This window comes from Syzygium oleosum, unplaced genomic scaffold (genome assembly GCF_021117445.2).
Source record: "Syzygium oleosum isolate NSW1041296 unplaced genomic scaffold, Sole_v2.1 Sole_v2.03, whole genome shotgun sequence".
NCBI lineage: Eukaryota > Viridiplantae > Streptophyta > Magnoliopsida > Myrtales > Myrtaceae > Syzygium > Syzygium oleosum.
In genome coordinates, this window is record NW_026607487.1 from 9,972,581 (window position 1) to 9,986,217 (window position 13,637).

At 41.6% G+C, this 13,637-nt stretch overlaps 3 protein-coding genes across 3 annotated transcripts; 1 reads left to right on the top strand and 2 right to left on the bottom strand.

The window, feature by feature from the left end:
- The first annotated feature begins 1,749 nt into the window (after nt 1-1,749).
- On the top strand, nt 1,750-5,976 carry LOC115689858 (inner membrane protein PPF-1, chloroplastic). Its single transcript, XM_030616032.2, has 11 exons — nt 1,750-2,173; nt 2,682-2,792; nt 3,079-3,153; nt 3,239-3,299; nt 3,828-3,901; nt 4,029-4,133; nt 4,530-4,637; nt 4,721-4,824; nt 5,175-5,324; nt 5,399-5,525; nt 5,723-5,976. The coding sequence occupies exons 1-11, from the start codon at nt 1,835-1,837 to the stop codon at nt 5,828-5,830; spliced, it is 1,362 nt and encodes a 453-aa protein (XP_030471892.1). The 5' UTR covers nt 1,750-1,834; the 3' UTR covers nt 5,831-5,976.
- Nucleotides 5,977-6,244: 268 nt separating this feature from the next.
- On the bottom strand, nt 6,245-7,261 carry LOC115689860 (CLAVATA3/ESR (CLE)-related protein 46). Its single transcript, XM_030616033.2, has 3 exons — nt 7,017-7,261; nt 6,760-6,830; nt 6,245-6,637 (listed from the first exon to the last, which is right to left on the bottom strand). Exons 1-3 carry the CDS (start codon nt 7,153-7,155, stop codon nt 6,560-6,562), a joined length of 288 nt encoding a protein of 95 aa, XP_030471893.1. The 5' UTR covers nt 7,156-7,261; the 3' UTR covers nt 6,245-6,559.
- Nucleotides 7,262-10,481: 3,220 nt separating this feature from the next.
- On the bottom strand, nt 10,482-11,663 carry LOC115689844 (uncharacterized). Its single transcript, XM_030616013.2, has 3 exons — nt 11,465-11,663; nt 11,202-11,364; nt 10,482-10,884 (listed from the first exon to the last, which is right to left on the bottom strand). Exons 1-3 carry the CDS (start codon nt 11,575-11,577, stop codon nt 10,747-10,749), a joined length of 414 nt encoding a protein of 137 aa, XP_030471873.1. The 5' UTR covers nt 11,578-11,663; the 3' UTR covers nt 10,482-10,746.
- Nucleotides 11,664-13,637: the final 1,974 nt, after the last annotated feature.

Consider the following 13,637-nt stretch of genomic DNA (forward strand, 5'->3'; position numbering starts at 1 on the left):
TATTCATTGCTTGAGCCCGGAAATATTGGTCTAATTCAGCATTGGAGAGTAAAAGCATGCTCTCTTCAATATAATTATGTTCATCAGTTATGTAATTTCGTTTATTTGTGGTGTGCTGGCAACAGTGCGATATTTCACTATGCCTTCCTCTGTGTAAAACTGACCAAGCTAATCAAAATGGAATTCCAACCTTTTATCAGTTCTCAAGCACATGATCTTCCTTCATATCTGCTTTTCAATCTTTGCCTTCCAAGACTTGAACCAACCAAGCACATCGCTCTTGTGCTTAAGAAGACAAATCCAAACTATCCTTGAAATGCCATCAATAAAAGATAACACATACATGGCACCACCTTTTGACGGAACTTGAGAGAGTCCCCATAAGTCCAAGTGTACTCAGCCTACAATCTCTAAGGTCTGGTGAACTGTCGTACTTAACTTCACTCTCCGCTAATTACACATGTTGCAATGTTTACAAAAGTTCAGCTTCTCAATTCAATGGCCTCTTAATAGACCCCTATGACTCAAAACAATCATCTCTCTTGCTCACATGTCCAAGTCTCATGTGCCACAACCATATCGTGTCTGACCTTAAATCTTAGAGAGTCTAGTAGACAAGTTAATCACTATCTTTCCTTGGAGGAGATATAACTCGTAGTCTATCTTCCCTCGCATAAGTAAGTACACCTCGAAAGAACTTTAAAACTCTACCTTCAGAGAGAAAATCTAGTATGTGAACCCATCACAAGCACTCAGTGAGATAAGGTTCTTTCTTAGCTCCGGTAAATGCCTTACATATGGCAACATTCTCACCACTCCTTCGTGCATCTTAATTTGAATTCTTCCGATCCCTACCACTTTACAAGCAGCACTGTTTCCCATAAACACCTTATCACCCTCCATGTACTGATATGTAGTAAATCAATATCTATGAGAAGTTACGTGATAAAAACATTCAGAGTCAAGCACCTAATCATTACCTAATGAACTTGTGGTGACTGTTAACACAATATTGGCATCACTAGAATTATTGTCTACTGTGATAACAATATTACCATCACCTACAGACTTCACTTTTAACTCATCTACCCTTGTACTTCGAACAATCTCTCCTGTAGTGGCCTATCCTACCACACAAACAACATCAATGATTCCAAACATTGGACCTCGATTTAGACCTCATCGCACCGCTAGCTCTAGACTCTCTTCGTTCGTCTCTACCTTGGATAACCAAACACAGCGATGTATTCTGTGCTAGATTATCTTCTCGTAACTTTTACTTGCGACCTCTTAAAAAATATCGCAGTACACCAATGTAGCAGTGAATCCATAAAGTGTTCAAAAAAATCTTGTAAAGATGCCAGCAACATCATATCTTATTTCTCATCACGTAAGAACTCTTTTTTCTTTTTTTTTTTGGTCGAAACGTAAGACCTCATTAAGATTCTTCAAGTCCGTCATACCTTAGAATTTCCCACTCTTTTTTTTTTTTATGGTTTTCCAAATATCTAAAAGCGAGAAATACTTATCTTAAGCCGCAACAAATTGACTCAATAAGGGTGCGGGAATTTACCAGGGAGCCCCTGGGGGAAGATCCCTGTGCGCGACGCGCGGAGCTCATCGATTGGCCGAAAACGCGAACAGCACTTTCCCGCATCCGCTTGATGGCCCGATTCCATTTTCCCGGAAAAGCAACGGATAATACCAGAAAATACGCAGAAGGAATGCTAAACACATCGTCGGCATCATCTCCACACACGGACCTCTCTCTCTCTCTCTCTCTCTCTCTCCACATGAGAAGCTGAATTCCCAACTCTCCCACCTCCGATTCCCCATGGCGAGAACCCTAATCTCATCCCCGCAGTTCATAGGCACCCCCCTCCCGTCCACCCCTCGCCACGGCTTCCTCCGCGCGCCTCCTCATCTCCGCAGGCTCGCCGCCACGAGAGTGAGATTCAGCTTCCATGAGATCCCTCCCCCCGTTCACTCCTTCGACTCTTCTTCGCCGCTCGATTTGAGTTCCGTGATCGGCCGGGCCGAGAGCTTGCTCTACACGCTCGCCGACGCTGCGGTCGCGGCGGATCCGGCTGCTTCTGGATCGACGGATGTGGCGGCGCAGAAGAGCGGGGGCTGGTTCGGATTCATATCCGACGGCATGGAACTCGTTCTTAAGGTAATACTCATGGCGTGCTTGTTGGATTGAGGAGAATTCGACCTGCAGAGTTGGGATGATTTGATCGGGCGTCTTCAATTTGATGCGTTCAATTTCGTAGCTACGAGATAACATGTTGGAAGGATGCTGAATTTAGAAAGTTTTTCCGAGTCACTTTGAATGTTTAGCAAACTCGAGGTGTTGCGGAAATGAGCCACATATTGTGTGCTCTACAGTAACTATTTTAACATGGAATGATTCGATATGGATGCGAACAGCTTCATAGTCACGAGAGGAAGTATATTCATTGCAGTACCCGATAGTCACTACTTCGCAAGCTTTTGCTGTTAGTAAACTGAAATATGTTTTGGAATGCTCTAGTAGTAAGTGTAGAAGCAGTGATATCTCTGGAAAATGTGTATAAGATTGATCATATCTCACGGAAAATAGGATACTTTTGGTCTTTTTGGGCATGGCCACTTAGAAAACCAGGCAGGGATGAACTCATTTCTCTCATTTTTTTCGTCAGGTGTTGAAGGATGGACTCAGCACGGTGCATGTCCCCTATGCATACGGCTTCGCAATTATATTGCTCACCGTAATTGTAAAGGTTGCCACGCTTCCTTTGACAAAGCGGCAGGTAAAGTCCTGCTGTCAATTTGGATTCTCTATGTCGGATCTCCGAGATCTCATATTTCCCCAATTAACCGAAATTAGACATCCAATATGAATGGACTATAATCAAGTATAACATTTTTTCTTCCTTTTGTAACTGTTAATTAAATATTTAGGACCGACTTTTGGAAATAACAGATTCTGTGCTTAGTGAGGAAAAGGAGTCTTGTCGACATTGTTGTCAAAGATTTTTTTCATGAAGTCTTTCTAGAAACGATAGTTGCATCTTTGGTTTATTTGTGTACATGCAGGTGGAATCTACTTTGGCCATGCAAAATCTCCAACCTAAAATCAAAGCTATCCAGCAAAGATATGCAGGAAATCAGGTGAGGCACATTCTTTTTGGCTTTATTTAATTAGAGTTTCCCTTGTGGGTTCCTTATTTATTTATTTTATTGTTGTTCTCCTAAGGAAAGAATACAACTTGAGACATCACGACTATATAAGCAGGCTGGGGTCAATCCTTTGGCAGGTATGGAATGACAGGGAAACTTTTCTCCCCTTTCAGATCAATTAAGTGATTTGCACACCCTATCCACATGTCATATGTTATGGTGGTGTGTCTATGTCAACATTGGGAACTGTAATATTCAAATCTACCTAGTCTTGCAAGGCACATGCTGAAAAAAGTTGCCATTTTATGTATACCAAAGATATCATGTTGGCTTTAGCAATTACATAATTCTGGTTGTCCAGCAATACTGCTTGTTCTTACTTCTTTCCCCTAAGAATTGATGAATGATAAGCAAAGCACTTTTCATGTTGGGAAGTACAGGTTTCAGTGTTTTGCTTTGTTCAAATATAAACAGTTGTCAGAAAATGTTCATTTCGCTGTTTCTATTGTGTAGAATACTGATATGTTCATTTCAAAGTAGGTTTCTTGTTCCTCTTCTTTCTTCCATTGATAGTCACTAGTATCATCATCCTTGCTCCTTAATTTTAGAAATCTATTTGACACAGTTATTACATATATTCCTCTACATTTCTTTTATATCTACAGGATGCTTCCCAACACTAGCAACCATACCTGTCTGGATAGGTCTATATCAAGCTCTCTCTAACGTGGCAAATGAGGTAACCGCATAAGGGAACCTTTCTATATTACTGTCAATTATTGTACAGATCCAATCAGATGTCAGTAATAACCGTTTTTATCATTCACAAGTTTTTTTTTGTGATACTTTCATGATTTGAATTCTAGGGATTATTGACAGAAGGTTTCTTTTGGATCCCTTCTTTGGGTGGACCTACTACAATTGCTGCTCGACAAAGTGGATCTGGCATTTCTTGGCTCTTCCCGTTTGTGGTAACCAGAATTTTATGAGCTTCACCTATTCTATGTTTACTAGCCATTCCTTTATTAGAGATATAGATAGATCGCTATATAGCAAAGTCATTAGTCATATATACACTTTCTCTACATATTGACACTCTATACTAGTTATGCTGGTGTAAATTTGTCTACCATATTTTAACTAGGCAAGCCACTGTCAACAGTAGCCACCATGATTCAGTTGTCTTTGCTGAGATGCAAGTTAAGTTGTATGCCATGCTACTCTTTCACTTTAGTAGGAGCCCAAGATGAAGCATCTCCTCTTATAGCATTCTTTAACGTGGAATTACTCAGAATCAAGATACCAAAATTATCTTGACAGAATTGTCTTGTGCATATAAGGAATTTGACGATAAAATTTACATGCAGGATGGTCATCCTCCATTGGGCTGGCATGACACTGCGGCATACTTAGTTTTACCTGTCCTTCTTGTTGTTTCTCAGTATGTGTCGATGGAGATTATGAAACCTCCTCAGGTAAAAAAATGAGTCTCTTCTTGCTTCTCTCTAAATTATTTACTTCCTAAGCAATTGGAATCTTATCAACTTTTTCTTTGCAGACGGATGATCCAGCTCAAAAGAACACACTACTTGTTTTCAAATTTCTTCCTCTGATGATTGGTTACTTCTCCTTGTCCGTCCCATCAGGATTGTCAATTTACTGGTTGGTTTCTTGCCAACTGATATACTTGATGCAATTTGTTTGAGATTTGGATGCTTGTTTCTCTTTTTTTCTTTTGGCCTTTCGAGTGTTTTTCTACCAATCATATTGATTACATGCAGAGAACAAGTTTCTTGAGGTTTTAGTTTGCTAAGTGGCATCCCCTAAATATTGCATTTTTTGTTACATGGACATTTTTCCCAGAAATACTTTGTGTTTGCATGTCCCTGTCATAGTTCTTGTTCTCTTTAAGTTTCCAAAAAAGAAAAAGAAAAGGATTTTTTTCAGTTGCACTTCCTTTCCTTTGAGTTATTCTATTTATTGAGCTGTGCGGAATGCATTACTGGTTTTAGGTTTACAAACAATGTCCTGAGTACGGCACAACAAGTGTGGTTACGCAAATTAGGAGGGGCAAAACCTGTTGTGAGTGAAAATGCAAGTGGCATCATTACAGCTGGGCGTGCGAACCGGTCAGCTGCTCAACCAGCGCGGCAAGGAGAAAGGTCATTATTGTGTGGAACTAGCTTTACCGCCTAATTTCAAAGACGTCTCACTGGAAAGGAATTGCGATTGGCAGGTTTAGGCAATTGAAGGAAGAAGGAAAGAAGAAAAAGTTAAGCAAGGCACTACCGGCAGAAGACATCGATGGGGCAACTGTACCAGATTCTGATGAAGATGGTTCAGATGAAGATTCTCCAGACAAGGTAATCTATGTCATTCGAGGCGCTTGATTGAACAAATTGCTGATTGGAGAACTTTCATAAAAAATTTAGCTGGGGCCAAAATGCAAATTAGAGGCCCCAGATATGAATCTGTTCATGGAGGAGCGCACTTTGCAAATGCACTTTCTGCTCTATGGTTTATTATGTAGATATAGGAGCTAATTCAGAGTTTCTTGCAGGGGGAAGAGATATTGGAGGGAGCATATGCTTCTAGTCGCAACAAACCGACACCGGAGCTTAATCAGCGGAGGAGAAGCAAAAGGTCAAAGCGGAAACGCGCCTTATGATTTGTCCTGTTCAATATATTTTTGTAGTCTACAGCGAGTCCTTGTATATCTGTGGGAGTTGTATTTAGCTAAATTATAGCCATTTTTTTTGTACTGGCACCTGCACATTCATCTCGCGAATTAATGCCATCGACGAAAGTTAGTTACTTGCTTGACTCCCCGACTCTCATATCCCATGATGCATTCGAATGGTGTTGTGCTGTTGTATTGCATGTATACATTGACATATCCATTCCTTTTGTATGTGAGTTTTCTAGTCTTTACTGTTAATGAAAAACAAGAGGTCGCCAACTAGATGCTTGCGGTGCAGCACTTTCTACCGAGAGCGAGTTGCAGAACCATATGTGCCAAGTACTCATTCTTTTGGGAACCCTGTTGACTATTTCCGAGGTCAATGATAAGCTGCCATTGTGATGAGCATGCACAAGGAAACTCTCACTTTCACAAACAACGATTTAAACTAAAAATGGATGTTCAGAAAAGCAAAAGATCTTTTGGGGCTTCCATGCTTCTAGGCTCAACTAACAGTGCAGTCTGATGGCTAATATAATTGCTTGCAGATCATGTGAACATGAATGTTCAATCTAATCCAACTTCTGTACAAGAACATTAGGCTGACCGTACTGATCTCCTAACCTACCTACTATACCAAACTCCCCTCTACTCGATCCATATTAAGTTGCGGCTGTAGTTCGGATCCTCATGTGCCGCACAAGTGCATCGATAGCTTCAGTGTTTTGTCGGGGGCTGACGGTTTCCCGTGGGATTGGGTCCAGACGGAGTTTTTCTTATCTTCCTTTCTTTGCCCTGTTTGTTAGGAGTCAGAGAAATGAAACACATAACAGAATAGAGGCCCCAAAGGCAGCGAAAACTGTTGGGGTGCGTCAGGTATGGGCCAATGAAGTTTCAAAGGACGTTCATGCACTCACCAACGTAGGTCCCATGTTTCCAGGGTACAAATGTGCAGTCTCTACCGAGGATGGTCTTGCCTTTGGATGAACTGTAGGCATAATGTGGTGAGGGTCTCGCCAATATCATTTTCAAAGGAAGATAACAACAATGTATAATTCAATCAAAGAGCATTTCCCTTCTCCAAACGTTTGACGTAACACGAACAAGATCAAGAGCATTTCCCCAAGTGTAGCATGAAATAATAAGCCCGCGAAAGCGAGGCGCAATGACTTGCCTGATTCAACTGCTCGAGCCTGGACGGTGGGTGAACGTGGAGAGAATGCCCAGAGGAGGAGGCATGCAATGAGAAGATGAGCAAGTACCGGTACTGCCTGTACCTGCTGCCTCCTCATTTTAAGAGCGACCCGGCACATTTTCGCAAGGGAAACAGATTAAGTTCTCTTTCACTGACACTTAGTCCTAATATATATCTCGAACCAGGCACGAGCATGCACACATCTATCTGACATGTACCAAAGTGTCACAGTAATCATGGCCGAACTTGAATTTTTTTTTGTGTGGATGTCTGTTAAAAGCGACAGGAATCCTATGCTTTTTCTAGTTAATGGGCAAGATGAAAAGCTTAAAGAGAGGTATAATTGAATCGGGGACTTTCACTTCATTGCGCGTTGACTTCTTCCCCCCTCATGATTTCTCCGTTAATCATGACTTCCATCATATGCGTCTCGCCTGGTACTTTCCTATTATTTTCCTCATGAGTGCTCTCGTCGGGGCTTTGTCGTGTTCGGTCCGCGATTTTAACCGAATGATGACCGCGTGACCATCCTCTCTTCCCTCCTGCCGCACACCAAACATCATGAACGACACAACGCATGGTGCTGCCATTCCCTCCATAACAACATCCTCGGTAAAAAGAAAAAAACCCCCCTCTTTGAAAACTAGCATGTTGTGCCATTTGGTTCTTTCTAGCTTCCGTGTGACAAAACCATCATGCGCTACATGTCATGTCCAAAAAATGATTAGTGATCGGAACTCGAAACTCGAGAGGAGACCCATCATGTAAAAGGTCTAAGGTCAAAACTCCAAAGGAGAACTAGTGCGCGCGAGTCTGACCTTTTCTTTATGAAGTTTAAGCCCGCTTGGATCCTATACACTTTACCTGTCTCCTTTTCATGTCAACAATATGAGATTATCGTTCAAAAAGCCCTCAACTTATTATATGACGGCCAATTTAGTCTTAAACCTTTCAATTTTACTAATTTAGTTATAAACCTTCAATCGTGTCAATTTAGTCTTAAACCTCTTGAAGAGTTGCTAATTAGTCCTAAAACTATTATTTGGATATTTTGCCGTAAGGATTATATTGGCAAATCGTCAAAATATTTAAGATTCTATTGGTAAATTATCAAAATGTGCAGGACTAAATTGGCACAATTAAAAAGATCATGACTATATTGACAAATCGTCAAAATATTTCGTACTAAATTAGCACAATACAAAGATTTATAACTGAATTGACCTATTCTTTTTCATAATTTTCCCTCGACAATAGTCTATGCATTACGTGTCCAAGGATATTTACTAGTCCTTGGGGTTTACTCTTATCACATTTGTCACCGTGCCGTTGCTGGTCAGCAAGAGGTTTTTGCTATAGAGAGAGACGTGAAAAACGAGAGGATGAACAGCTAGTCAACAAGGTGAATGGAATGGGAAATGACTTACAGTTCGGCACGCATCAATGAACCAAGACAACATCTCCCCCCCCAGAATTCAAATGTCGAATGATTGCTGCTTGTTTCGGCTCAATGATTAGCATTTAATTCGACGAATCCCAGCGACGACAGTGCCTACATCATGGCGGTATAATTCCTGCTAATCGCATCATTCCCGGTCTCCCCGATCAAGGAAACGTGGGGTCCCGAACATGATGATCATCATCACTGATGGAAAAAACTTTTTCCCCCCTAGATAAAGTAGGCATGATCAAGCACCGTGCAGCGCAGAGAGCGACCTAATCTCGTGAATTTTCAGCTCAAAATCAAAACAATCAACAAAGCCTTTCCCCTTTTGCACACCCCTTGATAAGGAACTTAATTTTGACGTCGATGGTTAAAATTGGGAAAAATGACACGAGTAGTTCTCGAATTTTGATCTTAATGTGTAATGTGATTCATAAATTATTAATTTGTTTGATATGATTTATGAACTTTAACCCAATATATAATGTGGTCTTTAAACTTTTAATTTGTTCAATGCCGTCTTTAAACTTTTTGTACATGTTCAATTTAATCCATGAACTATATGAAAATGTTCGATGTAGGATTACATGGAACATGTACCAAAAGACCAAATACTATATTGAACAAATTAAAAATTTAGGCTGTGAATGATAATTATTCTGTTTCTTTATTTCTGTTCCAGAAATAGGTTTGGAACAGAAATCCATTTGGTAACGCAATTTTAATTTCTATTTCTGGAACAAAAATTTATTCTAGAAATAGATTTGAAACAGAAATCAGAAGTTAAATTTTTTGCTTCTCTATTTCTGGAACAGAAATGAGAAGTTAAAATTCTTCTCATCGCTCATCCTCTCTACTAGTCGGTCGCCCATCCGCCACCCACTTGCCGGCGACTGCCGCCCGCTGCCACCCGCCGACGACCGCCGCCCACCTCCCACCGCCGCCTGCCGTCCACCGGCTACCGTCTTCCGCCGCCGGCCGTCCTCCTCCCTTTGCCACCCACCTCCCACTGCTGGCCACCGTCTCCCGCCACCGACCTCCCTCCTCCTGCCGCCGCCCGCCTTTGGCCGTCGCCCACCTCCCACCGCCGGCCACCGGCCACCGCTCCCGCCTCCGGCCGCCCTCCTCCAGCTGCTGCCCACCTCCCATCGCCGGCCACCGTGGGTCGCCGCCCGCCAACCACCGGCCACCGTCTCCTGTCGCCGGCAGCCCTTTTCCCACCGCCGCCTCCCCATGCCGTCCACTCACCGGCCACTTGAGAGGAAGAAATTTTGTGCCGTTATCAAACAAATTTCTATTTCTAGAACAGAAATTTTGTGTCGTTATCAAACGTATTTTTTTGCTCAGAAACTCCTCTAGAAACAGAAATTGATTTCTGAAACATAATGGTTGTCATTCGCAGCATTAGAGACCACATTGAATATTAGGCTAAAGATCAAGGACTACATTGAACAAATTAAAAGTTCGGGGACCATTTGTGTCGTTATCCTTTAAAATTAGGTTGACACTGCTCATGCTCTTCCTCCTTGCTTGAGCACTAGTTCAATGTCTACCGTCTAGTAACGACGCGAGCTTGATATACAAATGCATGCATGATTCTATCTAGATTTGTCAAAATGGGTCATAGACCCATTTCTTAACCCCTACAAAATATAGTGAGTTGTTATATGAATTAATTATATTTAGTATATGTGTAAATACGTTTAAACATCACATGAGTGTTAAAGAAATCATAAATAAATTATAAATGGATTTACAACTTATGATTCTCTCCTCATTCTCTCTCGCTCTCATTCCACTCATTCACTCAGCACTCTTACCTCGATTTGAGTATGAGTTTTCTTAGATTGGATTAAATATGAAAATATTTCAGCAATATGAGTAGAGTCGGATATAGATCGAGAAATTTGCACTACGAATATATGGGTCATAAACGGATTAATGGATATTTATAACCGATCCAAACCCGATCTTCATTTGACTGGTCTAATTCTATCCTTCACATCGTAAACACCTTCATAGTACGATCAAATTTGACCAAACGACCTAACGAGGCCCATACTCGTTAATCACTCACTGGAGGCCAATAGCGCAGCTACATCTACGCGCATCCCGTGCCCCCTTATCCGTGACATGAACGACTAACTATGAAAAATCAGCCTTTGGCATCTTTATTTTTCTCCAGAAACTCGAATGTAGGAACATACAAAAACACGTAGAAAAGGAGATGACAAGCGCGATGGAGCGGATGCCATTGGAAGCAGTTCAGTCTTGTTTTGGTGCTTGAACGTAGCTCCCCATCCTGATGACGATCCCATCGAGGTCGCGGACGTACCCGACTTTCTGCCCCCATTCCTTCTCCTCCGGCTCGCTCACCGGCACCGCGCCGCTCTCCACCGCCCTCTGTTCGTCCGGCGAGCATACACATTCAAGGATACAAAGGGTAAGAAAAAAATCGTTTAATTCGACCTCGGAAATTATGATATTCTCAATAGTCACAGAAACTTTTCGGTTCGGAACATGCACTGATTGCAAATGTTTAGAAGGAGACTTTCACGTTTAAGGATTCACATATGTTCATTAAGCTGGATGATCTCATTCGATTAAACTAATCACAATACTCTCACACTCAAAATTACAAAGTGTATAGCATGCAACCTTCTCGTTCCTGAGATTGATAATGAATTGATCCTAAAAATCAAATGAGTAGCAATCGAAACCTTGTACGCGGCATCGACGTCTCTGTACGCGAAGCAAACCTCGACCGGGACCCGACCTCGGCCGGACTCGGGAGTGCGGACCGCCCCGGTCAGGTCATCGGTCTCGTGCTGGTGCAGCGGCGTGAACGCGATCGTGGTCTGCCCGCTCTCTAGCTCCCCCCACCTACATCAAATTCGAGCGAAAGAACATACGGAAAATGCCGTCGTCAGAATCACCCCACCATGTCCTAATTCATGAAATCATCTAAGAACGAATCACTGACCGGTGAGACTCGTCGATGCGGCGGACGTTGTAGCCGAAGGCTCTGGCGTAGAAAGCCACCGACTTGGCTACGTCCTTGACGTACACCACCGTGTATGCGAACGCCGGATTCATGCTTCCTTTGCTTCTGGCTTTTCGTCTGCGACGGCGACGGCGACGACTCTTCTGCTCACTGATATCACGAACGAGTGTGTGCTGTCGAACGGGTCCGATCGAGCCCCTTTAATTCAGGCGGGGGGGATGTTATGTTACTGAGGCCGAGGGAAGGATTCGCGGGTGCTGCTCCACGTGTCCTGGCAAAGTGGCACGTGGGCTTCTTGCGTGTTCATCGATCTTATACCAACCTCTTCTCGATCTTAGGTGGCAAGAACCAAATGTAGATCGATCGCTGCCGATTTTTTCTCCTTTGTGTATCAGTGATGTCAAGTACGTACTCAAGTGTCCATCGCAACATTAAATTGAATTCCATCTCATGTCTTTTTTTATCTTAAGTTGTTAGTAAAGGATCGATGATGCGAGGTTTAGAAGAAGATCAATCAAAATAAGTTAGCGCTTTTTCTACTCTGTCTTTTGGCTTCTGACAACCCCTATCTTTATCTTTGATGGGGTTCCCCTATCGATTTAAGAATGTTACGTACTTTTTTTCTTCCGCTTATTAACAACTAATCAATCCCTGTGATCAAGGTAAAGATAACATTCCATGTAATAATGTTTTAGAGGGCATTTTCTCTTGAAATTGCATGATAATAATGAATGTTTGGAATTTTTTAATGTACTTGACTTTGTCATATTTAATTTTTTTTTTTGATAATGTCTTTTAGAAAATCGTGCAATGATGGCATATTATTGCACTATTAGATTCACCGAATAAAATGAAAGTTAAGCAGTAAAAATACACGGACTATAATGTAATGGCAAATATAAAGTTATAGTTAAACCAGATGCATTCATTAAAACTTGTAAATGATTTTTTTCTCTTATTTGTGCTTAGGTTATTTTAGAATTATGGTTTGCTAGTACAAGATAAAAAAGATATGCACAACTCATCGATACAATAATTAAGCGGTTATCTGTCACATAAACTATTTTTTGAAAAAGTGGGACGCCAATTTCGTAACAACAGGGAAAAACAAGGAACTATAATGGAAGGTAAAAAAAGTAAAAATCAATCTTAAATCAAGAGTAGGCCCCATATTTGATCTCTTGTTCGAGAGAGACATGCGTAGTATTATCTTTTGGTAAAAAATTAAGCAAAAAGAAGAAAACAATAATCTTAAATAAAAAAATGAGATTCACAATGGATAATGTAGTTAATCTAAGGTAATAGGGATGCTAGAAGAAAAAAATGGAGTGAAAATCTGGAAGGCTAATATTTCGAATTGAAAAAAGTAATTAGAAATATAAAGAGTCACATTGCAAAGGAAATTCTCATATATGAAAAGAGAACAACCAAACAAGGTATGGTAACATAAGAGCGTGCAAAACGGATCACCCAAATCGGGAACCACCCGGACCGACCGGTTTGGTTCAAATCCCGGGAGTGTCGGTTGGGTTCTCGATTCTTAAAAGTGGAACCGGTGTCCGAGCGTTTCGTTTTCCGATTCTGAGGAGAACCGGACCAATTACATATACTTTTTTTTGTGATTATGTGTAGTCCATATGGGAAATACAATTTCAATTTTAGAATATACATGTAATTGGCATGGGGAACACAATCTCAAATTGCACGTTTGTTTTTGTGGTTATGTGTAGTTGGTATGGGAAACACAATTCTAATTTCAAAACATATGGTATCAAGTTATGAGAAAAAAAAGTGATCCAATCCAGTTCCCAATGTTAGTATTAATCGATCCGATCCCCGGTTTCTAATTTTGGGAACCGATTCTCTCAATTCGGTTTTAACCGGATCGGGAACTGATGAACTCTTATAGTAACATTTAGCGTTTGGCTTCCCATGTCACATGAACTTGTAAGAAAGCAAAATTGCAACTGCGCATCTAATTCTAGAATCCGCGCCGTTTGATCGAACTCCAAGACAATATCGACCGAACACGTGCGACACGACACGTGACGGTAGGTGGGAGCTGGTCCCGGTCCCGGTCCCGGTCCATCATGGGCACGAAGTCCTCTCGGGTGGGGCCCCACCTCCTCCACCTGCCGCTGCTTCTGCTTGT